The sequence below is a fragment of the Ornithorhynchus anatinus genome, chromosome 1, assembly GCF_004115215.2.
Source record: "Ornithorhynchus anatinus isolate Pmale09 chromosome 1, mOrnAna1.pri.v4, whole genome shotgun sequence".
NCBI classification, from domain to species: domain Eukaryota; kingdom Metazoa; phylum Chordata; class Mammalia; order Monotremata; family Ornithorhynchidae; genus Ornithorhynchus; species Ornithorhynchus anatinus.
Genome location: NC_041728.1, coordinates 37,259,242 through 37,274,485, shown reverse-complemented (window position 1 = coordinate 37,274,485; position 15,244 = coordinate 37,259,242). Strand labels below are relative to the sequence as shown.

The window sequence follows — 15,244 nt, the reverse complement described above, 5'->3', positions numbered from 1 at the left end:
CCCTCCTACTTAGACCCGCAGCCCCATGCGGGACAGGGGTTGTGTCCAACCTGATTAGCCTGTATCTCCCCCGGTGCTTAGTCCAGTGCCTGGCACAGAGTAAGCTCCGAAATGCCCTTCTTCGTCCCCTCCTCCGTCAAACGGGGATTCGGACCGTGAGCCCCGTATGGGGCAGCGGCCGGGCCCAACCCGATTAGCTCGAATCTGCCCCGGGCGCTCAGCCCGGCGTGCGGCAGAGAGTGAGCGTTTCCCGATGGTTCCGGGGGCTTTGGGGGAGGCCGAACCTTGCGGTTGGTGAAGTAGAGGTTGTCGTACATCTCCACGGTGAGGGTCTTCCCGGCCAGGCCCCGCAGGTTGACGATCCCGTACTTGCAGCCTCCGTGCTCCACGTCGTTAACGGCGAATATCCGCTCGTGCGCGGTGTCGGCCTGCGGGAGACCCCGGCCGGGGGCGAGGGGGCTACTGAAGGCCGGGCGGGGGCACCCACACCTGCCCAGCGCCACTTTAGGTGCCTTCCCCACCCGACCCTTCGAGGGTGGAAGTGACTCGTTCTGGGTAGTGGACGTGTCCGCTAATTCTGGTGGACTGAACTCTCCCAGGCGCTCAGTGTGCAGGGAAGCAATCAGTAAATACCACTGATTGACTGACTGGAAGCTCATTCTGGGCAGGGAACGTATCTGCCAATTCTGCTGGATTTGCTCTCCCAAGAGCTTAGTACAGTGCTCTGCACATCAGAAGCGCTCAATACATACCACTGATCGAATGACTGACTGGAAGCTCGTTCCGGGCAGGGAACGTGTCCCCTAATTTTGTTGGATTGTGCTCTCCCAAGCACTTAGTACAGTGATCTGCACATCAGAAGCGCTCAATAAATACCACTGATCGAATGATTGACTGGAAGCTTGTTACGGGCAGGGGAACGTGTCCGCTAATTCTGTCAGATTGGACTCTCCCAAGCGCCTAGTACAGTGCTCTGCACATAGGAAGTGCTCAATGAATACGATTGACTGATTGACAGGAAGCTCGTTACCGGCAGGCACCGTGACCGCTTATTCTGGGCTGGGGCTCGGTCCATGAGACCATGCTGCCTATGGTGCGGATCCCACCTTCTCCAAGTTTTACCTCATTCCCAAGACAGCAGGCAGAAATGTTTGTGTGAAGCGCTTAGTACAATATTCTGCAAGCAGACTGGCAGAGGAGCCGGGGATTAGAACCCAGATCCTCTGACTCCCGGGCCCGGCTCTTTCCGCCAAGCCACGCTACTTGCCGTGTATTTCTTGCTTAGACCCCGATTCCTCTAATTTAGGGGTAGGATCAAAGCTGGATCCAGAACTAAACCATGAGAAGCAGTGTGGCCTAGTGGACAGCGCACAGGCTCTGCCTCACCCGGACAACCAGCGTGATTTAGTGGCAAGAGCCCTGGCTGGGGGTTCAGAGGTCACGGGTTCTAATTCCGGCTCTGCCACCTGTCAGCTGGGTGACTTTGGGCAAGGCGCTTCACTTCTCTGGGCCTCAGTTCCCTCATCTGTAAAATGGGGATGGAGACTGTGAGCCCCACGTGCGACAACCTGATGACCTTGGATCTACCCAGCGCTTAGAACAGTGTTTGGTACATAGTAAGCGCTTAACAAATACCATCATTATTATTATTTATCATTATTATTAAAATGAGGATTAAGATTGTGAGCCCTATGTGGGACATGGACTGTGTCCAACCCAATTTACTTATATCCACCCTAGTGTTTAACAGGGCCTGGCACATAATAAGCACTTAACAAATACTATAATAACAACAATGATTATTAACAATAAAAACAAATACCATGAGATAAAAATTAATTAATAAATCTCCCCGCAGGGCCGAGTACAATGCTTGGCACATAGTAAGCGCTTAACAAATACCATAAAAATGAAGAAATAAATAAATCTCCGCCAGCACCGAGTTCAGTGCTTGGCACCTAGTAAGTGCTTAACAAATACCATAAAATCAAAATGACTGAATAAATAAATAAGTCTCCTCCAGCACCGAATTCAGTGCTTCGCACCTCGTAAGTGCCGAACAAATACCATAAAATAAAAATGAATAAATAAATCTCCCCCAGCACTGAGTTCAGTGCCTGGCACCTAGTAAGCGCTTAATAAATACCATAAGATAAAAATGAATAAATAAATCTCCCCCAGGACTGAATCCAGCGCTTGGCACATGGTAAGTGCTTAACACATACCCTAACAAAACCCCGACTGCCGCTCTGAGGAGGGGTGGGAGAGAAGACGGTGACCCGCCGCCGTCAACTCTGCCGGGATGACACCCGTCATTTTCCGTTCGATCTATTCCGCTCAGTCATATTTACTGAGCGCTAACCGTGGGCAAAGCACTCTACTAAGCGTTTGCACTGTATTAAACGCTTACAAGAAGAGCCCAGGTAAAGTCAGGGCTGAGGGGCTGGTAAGCTCCCACTGACAAGATCTCCCCTAAACTTTTCCGACCCCCCTCACATCCAGGGAACAGGAGGCAAAGAGAAGCAGTGCGGTGTAGGGCCTAGAGCCCAGGCCTGGGAGTCAGAAGGTCAGGGGTTCTAATCCCGGTTCCGCCACCTGTCTGCTGGGTGACCTTGGGAAAGTCACTTCACTTCTTGGGGCCTCAGTGACCTCACCTGAACAACGGGGATTAAGACTGTGGGCCCCTCGTGGGCTAGAGACTGTATCCACCCCAGCGCTGGACGGTGCCTGGCACATAGCAAGCGCTTAACAAATACCACAATTATTAACTGTTCTCATTAAAGAGACCGAGTTTCCCTCAGAGCTGCCCGGACGTCCGGCTTTCCCCGACTCACCACGATGAGTTTGAAATGATTGGTCCCGGCCACGGACGAGTCGGGGCTCCGGATTTCCACCTTCCTCCTCTGCATGCTGCTTGCCTGCAACTCGTGGACCATCCTGGAGAGAGACGATGAACAAGACGAGGAAGGGCGGAGGAAGGGCCTGGCGGCTCAACCGCTTGTCCCCCGTCCAACCCCATTAGCTTGGATCTACCCCAGTGCTTAGCACAGTGCCTGGCACAGAGTAAGCACTTAACAACCACAAGTATTATTATTACTTGCTTTCTTTTAAGGCAGTTGCTAAGTGCTTGCTCTGTGCCAGGCACAGACTGAAAAGACGGAACTCAAGTGACACTTTCAGAGCAGAGTTTTTAGCAATAAACCACTTCACATTAAGTCTCTCCTATGAATCAACGCCTTACCGTGGCAGGAGAGTTTGCGTACGTCAATGAAGCTCAGACCTGTGCCAATGAAAGATATTCTCTCGCCAGGGTTATACCCAGAATGGAAAGATCTAGGCCGAAGCTCCCGACAAAGTTGATTCGCCCGTGCTGGGCAGCAACGGGGTGGGAGAGAGTCAAAGGCGGATGATCGAGTGATCAAAATGTTGAGCCAAGACAACGGCAGAGACTTGAGTTTTTACCGCATGGAAGAATGGGATGGAAAAACCACTTTTGGATTTTTTTTTACCAAGAAAACTCTATGGATAGATATACCAGAACTACAGATTATGGCAGAAGATAGGATGTTCTGGAGAAAATTCATCCAGATAGTCTCTGAGGATCGGTAACGCCTCGATGGCTTTTGACTGATTCATTCATTCATTCAACCGTATTTACTGAGCGCTTACTGTGTGCAGAGCACTTGGAAAATACTTGGAAAATACAATTCGGCATCAGATAGGGACAATCCCTACCCAACAATGGGCTCCCAGACTAGGAGGGGAAGCATCAATAGCATCAAAATAAATAGAATTAGAGATATATACACAGCATTAATAGAGTAATAAATATGTACAAACATACACAAGTGCTGTGGGGCGGGGAGGGAGGTAGAACAGAGGGAGGGAGTCGGGGTGATGGGGAGGGGAGGAGGAGCAGAGGCCTCCTGGAGGAGGTGGCTTTGAAGGGGGAGAAGAGAGTTAGTTTGGTGGACGTGAGGAGGGAGGGCATTCCAGGCCAGAGGTAGGATGTGGGCCAGGGGTCGACGGCGGGCCGGGCGAGAACGAGGCCCAATGAGGAGGTGAGCGGCAACAGAGGATCGGAGTGTGTAGGCTGGGCTGGAGAAGGAGAGAAGGGAGGTGAGATAAAAGGGGATGGACAGCTTTAAAGCCAACAGTGAGGAGGTTGACAGGCAACCAGTGGAGATTTTTGAGGAGGGGGGTGGCATGTGCAGAGCATTTCTGTAGAAAGATAATCCGGGCAGCACGGTGAAGTGTAGACTCAAGCAGGGAGAGACAGGAAGTTGGGAGGTCAGAAAGGAAGCTGATTCACCCCCATCTTCCAGATATTGGAGCCGAGGCCCAGAGAAGTGAAGTGACTTGCCCACCGTCACCCAGTAGCAGGGAGGTGGCAGAGTCAGGATTCGGACTCTGCTCCTTCTGACCCCCAGGCCCGGGCTCTAGAACTCAAAAGGGGGCCCAGGGTTAAAGCTTCTCCCCCAGTTTATTTTTTTCCTCTTCCCTTTTCTCAAGGGAGAGAGAAAAAGGAAATACCGTCCCTCACTTCACCCGTCTCGATAGGTTGAGAAGTTGGAGGAGGACGGGAGATGTTTCGACCATTCTGAAAAGCCGATGTACACCAACTCCTTGAATGAGCCCACCCAAATAACTCATTCATTCATGTGTGCTTAATGAGCGCTTACTATGTGCAGAGCACTGTACTAAACACTTGGGAGAGTGCAATAAAACAATAAACAGACATAATCCCTGTCCGCAACAAGTTGACAGTCTAGAGGGGGAGGCAGACATTAAGGGAAATAAAGATACGACGGATATGGACATTAAAGTGCTGTGGGGCTACGAGAGGGGAGGGATAACGGGAGCAGGTCCGGGTGACGCAGAAGGGAGTGGGAGAAGAGGAAAGGTGGACTTAGGGAAGGCCTCTTGGAGGAGATGTACCATCAGTAAGGCTTTGAAGCAGGAGGAAAGTGTCAGATATGAGGAGGGAGGGCGTTCCGGGCCAGAGGCAGCATGTGGGCGAGGGGTCGGCGGTGAGATAGGCGAGATGGAGGCACAGTGAGAAGGTTGGCATTAGAGGAGAGAAGTGCGTGGCGGTCAGGGTCTTACCGGCAGTAAGTGCTGGAGCTGAGCAAACCCAGCTGCCTCCGACGCAGGATGAGGGGCGGGTTCAAGCCAGGTCTGGACGCTTTCTATGGGAAAAAGCAGGGAGAATGGGATGGGGCTCCGGCTCGTGCAAGGTGGAGAAGAGCAGCTTCACGTAAGGGCACGGAGAGACACAGAAGGGGTGGGATCTTTGTGGGGACTGGGCAAACTTCCCCTTTAGAACATGAGGACAGGCTTCTCCTTTTATGCTGGGGGCAGGGGATGTGTCTATTGACTCTGTTGTGTTGTTAGGGTGTGCTCTCCCAGGCGCTTAGCACAGTGCCCTGCACACAGTAGGCAGTCAATCAATAGCACTGATAGACTAGACGATCTCCAGGTGCCCATACAGGGCTCTGCATATGGTAGCGATTTGCTTGCATCCACTCCAGTGCTTAGTACAGTGCTCGGCACACAGTAAGGGTTTAACAAATACCACAATTATTATTATTAATAGATGCTCGATAAATACTAAAGATGATGGTCATTGACAGTGATGACGAAGTGCCTGCAACATCAAGTTCAAGGGCATTCGGCTTTTTTTTCCCAATTGGTTTAGCGCTTACAAGGTGCCGGGCACGCACTAAGCGCTGAGGTTCCAGCTAATCAGATTGGCCACAGTCTCTGTCCCTCAAGGGGGTTTACAGACTTGATCCCCATTTTCCAGATGAGGGAACTGAGGCCCAGAGAAATGAAGTTACTTCCCCAAGGTCACCCAGCAGACGGGGCAGAGCTGGAATTAGAACCCAGGTTCTTCTGACTGCCAGGCCTGGGTTCTATCCACTAGGCCACACTGTACCTATCCCACTGCTTGGCATACAAGTAATTTCTTAACAAATATTATTATTATTATTATTAATACCACTATTACTAATAATAAACTCGTCCCAACAAGTCCCCCCTAGGAGAGAAAAGAAAAAAGAGGATCAATGTCAATAGTCCTCAAATTATGCTCACTAAAAACTGGAAAATGTCCCATTCCATCCTAATTCCTTGAAACAGAAACCTCTTTCCAAAAGAGCCCAAACTCCAATAGCAAGGCCTAACACTCCAGGCAGAATTTAGGGAGGTGCCCACCAACGGAGGAAGAAGCTTCCGCTTTTTTTCTAATGGTATTTGTTAAGCGCTTATTATGTGCCTGACAGTGTGCTAAGCGCTGGGGTAGATACGAGCTAGTCAGGTTGGACACAGTCCCTATCCTACGTAAGACTCTCAGACTTAATCCCTGTTTTACAGATGAAGTCACTGAAGTGCAGGGAAGTGAAGTGACTCACACAAGGTCACCCAGAAGATGAGCGGCGGCGCCGGGATTAGAATCCAGCTCCTTCTGATTCCCAGGCCCATGCTTTCCATCGGGTCCACCATACAATATGCTTCAAGGTATGGTTCTTGAGGAAGTCCTGCCCAGGACTCTATGATTATTTCACTCAGTTTTATTTATTGAGCACACTGTGTGCAGAGCACTGTACTAAGCGCTTGGCAAAGTACGATACAGCAATAAACTGTGACATTCCCTGCCCACGGCGAGTTCGCAGTCTAGAGAAGCAGTGTGGCTTAGTGGCAAGAGCCCCGGCTTGGGGGTCAGAGGTCGTGGGTTCTAATCCCGACTCTGCCACTTGTCAGCTGTGTGACTTCAGGCCAGTCACTTCACTTCTCTGGGCCTCAGTTCCCTCATCTGTCGAATGGGGATGAGACTCACGTGGGGACAACCTGATGAACTTGTATCCCCCGCCCCAGCGCTTAGATGAGTGCTTTGTGTAGAGTAAGCGCTCAGTAAATGCCATCATTATTATTATTAGAGTTTTTCATCCCGACGGGCTTGTTTTCCTGGAGGCCCGGCCTCTCTCCCCGAGGCCACCCTGCTTCTCACCTTCCTTGGTTGGTTCTCTTCCTCCAGGAGCTTCAGTCTCCGGGTCTCCATCTCCTGCTGCAGAATGCGCTCTCGGGTCAGGGGGTTGCAGTTGTTGTGCCCGGGAAGGAGGCGGAAGTAGCGGTTCTTTGCGGGGTCGAAGTAGAATCCTGGGAGCTCTTTCGGCGTGCGATGAGAAACGAGCATTAGCGTCCCCCCCGGCACCCTGAGCGTTTCACCCCAGCGGGAGCCTCCCCTTTCGGCCTTCGGTTTTCCTCTCTCAGTCCCTTTAATCTTTTCCAGAGTGGAACAGACTTAGAGTTGGGGCGGACACGGCCTCTCGCACTCAAATTAAGAAATAACAATAACGATAGTAACGGTGATATCTTGTTAAGCATCTACCATATGCCAGACGCTGTACTAAGATAATCAGATTGGACAAAAGTCCATGTCCCACGTGGGGCTCACAGCCTTAAACCCCATTTTACAGACGTGAGGAATGAAGACCAGAGAGGTGAAGTGATTCACCCAAGGTCACACAGCAGGCAGGGGACGGAGCTGGGATTAGGACCTAGATCCATGTGACTCCCAGGCCTGGGCTCTAGCCAATAGGCCAAGCTGCTTCCGATGGGTTTTGGTGGATTTTGGGTGTTTTTTTTCAAATGATATTTGTTAAGCACTTACTATGGACCAGGTACTGGGCAGGGCTGGGGCAGATACAAGCTAATCTCGTTGCACTCAGTCCGTCCCACACAGGGCTCACAAATGAGGAAACCGAGGCTTAGAGAAGTGACTTGGCCACAGTCCCACAGCAGACAAGTGGCGGACCCGGGATTAGAACACAGGTCCTTTTGTTCTCTCCATCGGCTCCACTTTTACCATTCGACTTAAGAGACAGTCCTCAAGGACCGACTGTGCTTTTAGTCTGAGGACTGCCCACGTCTACCTCATCACGATGTGTTTCAGGTTCCCGTTTACGTCCTTGCGCCCATAATTTGTAGGTCATTTTTCTTTGTGTCTCCCCAGAAAGCTCATAGCCCCTCAGAGGGCGAGGGACTGTTAGTTAGTAGAGTGCTCCGCCCACAGTAGATGCTCGATGAATACCACTGCACGACCGGTTGGTTACGGCAAGAGGGATCCGTAATCAGCTCGATGAAGATCCTCACCTGGTGCGGGAGCATTCTCAGTAGAGCTGGTGGAAAGGGAAGTGGATCCGGTCCAGTTGGTGCCAGAACTCTGTGCGCCGTGAGTTTCGATGCTGGGGACGCCAAAGAGTTAGGATCATCAGACTGCGTCTTCCTGGCAGGATTTCTCAGAACTCCCCTGGCCGGGATACTTCTAACTGGAAATTCAAAGCATCTCTCCCTGGCCCATCTGTTTAGTAGATTTCCTCACAGGAGGCCTAGTCTCACTGATGGGATTCTCTCATTCCCTGGGAAGATATTTGTTTTAGGGTGAGAGTTTACTGCACACACCTAATTCCACTTATGGGATTTTTCTCATTCCCTGGGAAGATATTTGTTGAGGGTGAGGGTTTACTGCACACACCTAATTCCACTGAAGGAATGCTCTTATTCCCTGGGAAGATATTCGTTTAGGGTGTAGTTTCCCGCACGTGCTTGGCGTGTTCCACGCTCCTCACAATGGTGGAGAGCTTGGCACCGCCGGGCAAAGCCGAGGACGTAACCGATCCATTCTTCCGCTCACCTTTCGTTCGAGTCATTGCTGCGGTGCCTTCTATTCCGGGGGGGCGGATAACTCTGCCGGTGACCACTTCTTCCTCGGCTCTCCCTATCGGACCAGGAATTCTTCTTCATTTCTGCAGCTAAAAGTGGAAGAAATGGCACATTTCAGGCCGGTGGGTGTAGGCTACTCATTCTGGTGTCACGCTTCTCCCCACCTCCTACCTGGAAGGGTAAATCATATTTATTGAGCGCTTCCTGTGGGCAGAGCACTTACTAGGCGCTTGGGAGAGAACGCTATAATGGACACATTCTCTGTCCACAAAAAGCTCACAATCTTGATGGGGAGACAGATATTAATAGAAAGAAATAAATGACCGATACGGACATAATTGCCGTGGGGCTGAGGAAGGGGTGAATTAAGGGAGCAAATCGGGGCGATGCAGGAGGGGGAAAAGAGGAAATGAATGTTAGTCGGGGAAGGTCTCCTGGAGGAAATGTCCCTTCAACAAAGGCTTTGAAGTGGGGGAAAGAGTAAGAATCCTGAATTATACCATTATACAGTCTCTTTCCATTCAGACTGTGAATAGATCATGAGCACAGTTAATCCACAGCTACCATTTTAGTCCCCAGTTGCTGCTGCTGACTTGCCTTTAATGCTACCTCTTTCCCTTCTCTTCTGCCAACCCACTAGAGCAGAACCCAGAGGACAAAAGATACACGACCGAAGGGAAAGGAGGAAAATCAAGGGGCCCGGATAATTCACAAGCTGAGTAATCGAGTCCTGAATAATGGAGGATTGGCCGACTAAGCAAAGCATCTAATTCCCTCTCTCTTCTGGGTCACCCCTGTACTAGGATTTGCACACTTCATTCACCTCGCTCATCACTCACGTCCACATCCGTAATTCATTTACTTATATTGAATGGCTGCCGCCCCTTCTAGACTCTAAGTTTGTTGTGGGCAGGGACTATGACTACCAGCTCTCTTACGGTGTACTCTCCCGAGTGCTTAGTGCCATGCTCGGCACTAAGTGCTCAATAAATACAATCGACTGATTGATTGGGGAAATGAAGGATAGGCTCCTGCATCCAATAATGCTGTCCTTGCTTTGGGAAGACTTTCACCTTCCCCGATTCTTTCCGTACAGCAAGTCCAGGGGCAGAGGTAGCGTCTCTACAGCTCAGGCTGCGTTACTGGCTGTGGGTAACAGCTCCATCCATCAACTTAAGTCTGACTGGAAGACTCAGGAACTCAGGGATGAGCACCCCCATATTCCCAGCCTTCCCGCAGCCCCCTACTCTTTTTCTAACTACTCATCTCACCGACTAAAACGGATCCAACTGCTCTGGACCCCTGCTAACCATTCATCCCCCAGAGATCTTCATACGGATATCTGCAGACTCTCTCATAATTATTTAAAGAAAACGCTGAGAGCCAGCGATAACGATTGGAGTGGATTGTTCTGGCACCTCTTCCCGATCAGATATCACAAAGTCTGTAAAGCGCAATGCTCATTTTATCTAATTTCATAAACAACCCCTTTAATGGTTCCTGGAAACCACCAAGTGAAATCTATGTTCTTCCCTCACTCATCAATTTTTTTTTTGTGTCAGCCAAGGATTAAGACTCCCAGCTATTAACCACAAAAGCCACAGGATAGAAGGAGCCAAACGGGAACCGGTCTTTTCTAGCAACAGGGAGGGGACAGAATTTTCACTTTGTTCCTAAAAATAATAATGATGATAGTATTGGTTAGGCGCTTACTATGTGTCAAGCCCTGTTCTAAGCACTGGAGTAGATACAGGCTAATCAGGTTGGATACAGTCCCTGTCCCACATGGGGCTCACAGTCTTATCCCCCATTTTACAAGTGAGCTAACTGAAGCAGAGGGAAGTTATTTGACTTGCCCAAGGTCACAAAGCAGACAAGTGGTGGACCCCAGAATTAGAATCCAGGTCCCTCAGACTCCCAGGCCCGTGCCCTATCCTCTTGGCCATATTCTGGGGCAAAGGGTACAGCGACCAGACAGTAAGCAGCCAATGGGGCTTTAGGATGGTCAGCTCAGAGACGAGAGGGTAGGAATGCAAGAACTGAATAATAATAATGTTGGTTTTTTTAAGCGCTTACTATGTGCAGAGCACTGTTCTAAGCGCTGGGGTAGACACAAGGAAATCAGGTTGTCCCATGCGAGGTTCACAGTTAATCCCCGTTTTACAGATGTGGTGACTGAGGCACAGTGAAGTGACTTGCTCACAGTCACACAGCTGCCAAGTGGCTGAGCCAGGATTCCAACCCATGACCGTTGACTCCCAAGCCTGAGCTCTTTCCACTGAGCCACGCTGCTTCTCTGAATGATGAGAGTCTTCCGGGAAGGCTTGTTACGCCTTGTTTTAGTTTTCAATCAGTCAGTGGTGTCTATCGAGCGCTTAATGTGGGAAGATCACTGTACTAAACGCTTGGGAGAGGACAGCAGAACAGAGTTGGTAGACTTGTCCGCTGCCCACGACAAGCTTATGGTTTAGAGAATAAACTGGGAATAGAATCAAGATGCTGTCGGAAACAGGGGACTAGAAGAAATCGATGAGAAAAGACTTGGCAAATCAAAAGTTGCCAGATCATGCTCAGTGTTCGCAAGCCAAGATGGTTTCCCTCTTCTCTCAATCCCTACATTTGGATTTAATAATGTTGGTATTTGTTACGCGCTTACTATGTGCAGAGCACTGTTCTAAGCGCTGGGTTAGCTACAGGGTAATTAGGTTGTCCCACGTGAGGCTCACAGTCTTAATTCACCTCTCCCTCAGCACTTATAATAATGTTGGTATTTGTTAAGGGCTTACTATGTGCAGAGCACTGTTCTAAGCGCCGGGGTAGATACAGGGTAATCAGGTTGTCCCACGTGAGGCTCACAGTTAATCCCCATTTTACAGATGAGGTCACTGAGGCACAGAGAAGTTAAGTGACTTGCCCACCGTCACACAGCTGACAAGTGGCAGAGCCGGGATTCAAACTCATGACCTCTGACTCCCAAGCCACGCTGCTTCTCTTCACTTATGTCTCTACACATCGCTGATTTATTTATATTAATGTCTGTCTCCCCTTCTCGGCTGTAAACTCTGGGAAGCAGCGTGGCTCAGTGGAAAGAGCCTGGGCTTTGGTCATAGGTCATGGGCTCGACTCCCAGTTCTGCCATGTGTCAGCTGTGCTCTGTGCCTCAGTTCCCTCATCTGTAAAATGGGGATTAACCGTGAGCCTCACGTGGGACAATCTGATGACCCTGTATCTCCCCCGGCGCTCAGAACAGTGCTCGGCACATAGTAAGCGCTTAACCAATACCCACATTATTAAACTCATTCGGGGCAGGGAACGCGTCTCCCAACTCTGCTAAACTGCCCTCTCCCAAGCGCTTAGTACACTGCTCTGCACACTCAATGCTCAACAAATCTGATTGATTGATGGTGCAGGCCACAGATCGTCCTTAGGCCACTGGACTCCAGAGAGGGTGAGCATCATTTAGAGAAGCAGCGTGGCTCAGTGGAAAGCGCACGGGCTTGGGAGTCAGAGGTCATGAGTTCGCCTCCCGGCTCTGCCAGGTGTCAGCCGTGTGACTGTGGGCAAGTCACTTCACGTCTCTGGGCCTCAGTTCCCTCATCTGAAAATGGGGATTAACCGTGAGCCTCACGTGGGACAACCTGATTACCCTGTATCTCCCCCGGTGCTCAGAACAGTGCTCGGCACATAGTAAGCGCTTAACAAATACCCACATTATTAAACTCATTCGGGGTAGGGAACGCGTCTCCCAACTCTGCTAAACTGCCCTCTCCCAAGCGCTCAGTACACTGCTCTGCACACTCAATGCTCAACAAATCTGATTGACTGATGGTGCAGGTCACAGATCGTCCTTAGGCCACCGGACACAAGAGAGGGCGAGCATCATTTGGAGTAGCAAGCGGGTCTCAGGTACCACAGACGTTCAGTCCGAAAGGCTGAATGAATCTTAGGTGTTTCTTGAGCCTTGACAACGTCTCGGGTTCCGGCTGGGGCAGACCAAGACTCTGCAGGCTGGTGTTAGGCCCGATGCCCTCGGGGGCAAGCCGGTGGTGGCGGTGACCAGCAGAGGACGGTTCCCTCGCGTCGGGGAGGGATCCCTTGGGCATGTTCCCGGATCTTCAGGGAGGTTGGAGCTCGCCTCCATTTGCCGCCCCCTTCCCTTGGGACCTCCCTCCCTCACGTGAGGCCTTTCCTTCCCCAGATGGTCTCCTCTCCCTCAACGGCTTCCCCCTTCCCTCTCGAGCTCTCTTCTCCCTCACAAGGTGGTCTTTCCTTCATGAGGCCTCTCCTCCCTCGCGGGTTCTCGCACTCCCTCGAAAGCTGCCCCCCCGCCATCAGGGGGTCTCCTTTCCTTCACCATCTGCCCCTTTCCTTCATGAGGTCTCTCCTCCCTCATAAGATGGCCGCTTCCCCCATGCGCTCTCCCACTCCCCTCCAAAGCCGCCCCCTTCCTTCCTGAGCTCTCTCCTCCCTCGGCGGATCTCTTCACTCTTACCAGCGGCCCGCTTCCCTCAAAAGCTGCCCCCCTCCCCGCTCACGTGCTGCCCCTCCCTCGCGCTCCTCCCCCTCACGTGCTGCCCCCCCACGCTCCTCCCCCTCACGTGCTGCCCCCCTCACGCTCCTCCCCCTCACGTGCTGCCCCTACCTCGCGCTCCTCTCCCTCGCGCGCCCTCCTTTCCCTCACGTGCTACTCCTCCCCCCCCACCGGCGCCCCTCCCTCCCTCCCTGCCGCCCACCCCGGCGCGCGCTCCTTTCTCTCACATGCCCCCCCCCTCGCGCGCGCTCCTTTCCCTCCCGTGTTTCCTCCCACCCCCTCGCGCTCCCCTTCTACAAGTGCTGCCCCTCCCTCGCGCTCCTCCCCCTCACAGCACGTGCTGCCCCTCCCTCGCGCTCCTCCTCCCTCACGCGCGCTTTCCCTCACCTGCTGCCCTCCCCCCTCCCTGGCGCGCTCCTCCCTCCCTCACGTGCTGCCCCCCTCACCCCCCACCCGGGCGCGCGCTCCTTTCCCCCACATGCTACCCCCCACCCCCTCGCGTTCCCCTTCAAGTGCTGCCCCTCCCTCACGCGCGCTCCTTTCCCTCACGTGCTCCCCTCCCCCCGCCCCCTGGCGCGCTCCTCCCTCCCTCTCCCTCACGCGCTGCCCCCCACCCCTTTCCCTCACATGCCCCCCCCCACCCCGCGCGCTCCTTTCCCTCCCTCACGTGTTTCCTCCCACTTCCTCGCGCTCCCCTTCTTCAAGTGTTGCCCCTCCCTCGAGATGCTCCCTCTCACATGCCCCGCCCCCCCGACCTCACACGCGCTTTCCCTCACCTACTGCCCCCCCCACTCCTCTCCCTCACGTGCTGCCCTCTCTCGCGCCCCTCCCCCCTCACGCACCGCCCCCATCCAGCGCGCTCCTTTCCCTCACATGGGGGCCCTACCTCGCGCGCGCGCTCCTTGGCCTCACGTGTTTCCTCCCGCCCCCTCGCGCGCTCCTCCCCCTCAGGTGCTGCCCCTCCCTCACGCGCGCTCCTTTCCCTCACGTGTTGCCCCCCCCGTGCGCGCGCTCTCCTCTCCCACACGTGCCGCCCCCACTTCCTGCCCCTCCCCCGCCCCATCAACCGCCACGGAGGCCCGATCCCGGCCGGCTCTTCTCCCTCCCTTCCTCCCCCTCCCGGGCCCTCTCCCGTTCTCCCGTCCCGGCCGGACGTTCCCCCATTCCACCGGGGTCCGTGGAATGGGCCCGTCCCCCGCCTTCGACGGCCCCCCGGCCCGTACCTGGCGCTGAGGGGCGGGTGGGGCAGGCCGAGCCAGCGGGGCCGCCGGCCGCCGCTTCTCGCCCCGCCCCTTCACGCAGGCTTTACGCTGATTGGGCGGCGGCCGCCGCTCCTCCGTTCCTATTGGGTGGCGTTGCCGTCCGTCTCCGTTAGGCCCCGCCCAGCGGCCGGGGGGGAGGAGCGGGTCACGTGACGGGGCTGAGGGGCGGGGCTGGGGGGGAGCAGCTGCCCCTTCAGCAGTCATTCATTCATTCGTTCATTCATTCATTCATGCAAACTATGTGCAGAACCCTGTACGAAGCGCTCGGAAAGTACCATTCGGCCACAGATAGAGACAATCCCTACCCAACGACGGGCTCACAGACTAGGCGGGGGGAGACAGACCCCCAAGACAAGTCGACAGGCAGCAATAGCATCAAAATAGATAAAGAGAATTCTAGATCTATACACATCATTAATAAAATAAATAGAATAATAAATATGTACCTCTATACACAAGTGCTGTGGGGCGGGGAAGGGGATGGGGCAGAGGGAGGAGGGGGTGATGGGGAGGAGGAGCAGAGGAAAAGGGGGGCGCGGTCTGGGAAGGCCTCCTGGAGGAGGTGAGCTCTCAGGAGGGTTTTGAAGAGAAGAAGAGAGTTAGTTTGGTGGAGGTGAGGAGGGAGGGCATTCAGGGACAGGCGGTAGGACGTGGGCCAGGGGTCAACGACGGGACGGGCGAGAAAGAGGCCCAGTGAGGCGGCAGAAGAGCGGAGCGTGCGGGCCGG

At 53.2% G+C, this 15,244-nt stretch overlaps 1 protein-coding gene across 2 annotated transcripts in view; it reads right to left on the bottom strand.

The window, feature by feature from the left end:
- DCAF4 (DDB1 and CUL4 associated factor 4) overlaps positions 1 to 14,557 on the bottom strand; it is a 28,885-nt gene extending 14,328 nt beyond the window's left edge. The window contains exons 1-7 of one of the 2 annotated variants that reach the window (XM_029069983.1): positions 14,479 to 14,557; positions 8,696 to 8,813; positions 8,155 to 8,246; positions 7,010 to 7,167; positions 5,107 to 5,189; positions 2,835 to 2,937; positions 285 to 428 (exon numbers count right to left, since the gene is read on the bottom strand). In XM_029069983.1, coding sequence (XP_028925816.1) covers positions 285 to 428; positions 2,835 to 2,937; positions 5,107 to 5,189; positions 7,010 to 7,167; positions 8,155 to 8,246; positions 8,696 to 8,805 — 690 coding nt within the window. In that variant the 5' untranslated portion in view covers positions 8,806 to 8,813; positions 14,479 to 14,557. Of the gene's footprint in view, positions 1 to 284; positions 429 to 2,834; positions 2,938 to 5,106; positions 5,190 to 7,009; positions 7,168 to 8,154; positions 8,247 to 8,695; positions 8,814 to 12,634; positions 12,921 to 14,478 lie in introns of those variants that run through there. The other variant, XM_029069982.2, reaches the window with a different exon arrangement.
- Positions 14,558 to 15,244: the final 687 nt, after the last annotated feature.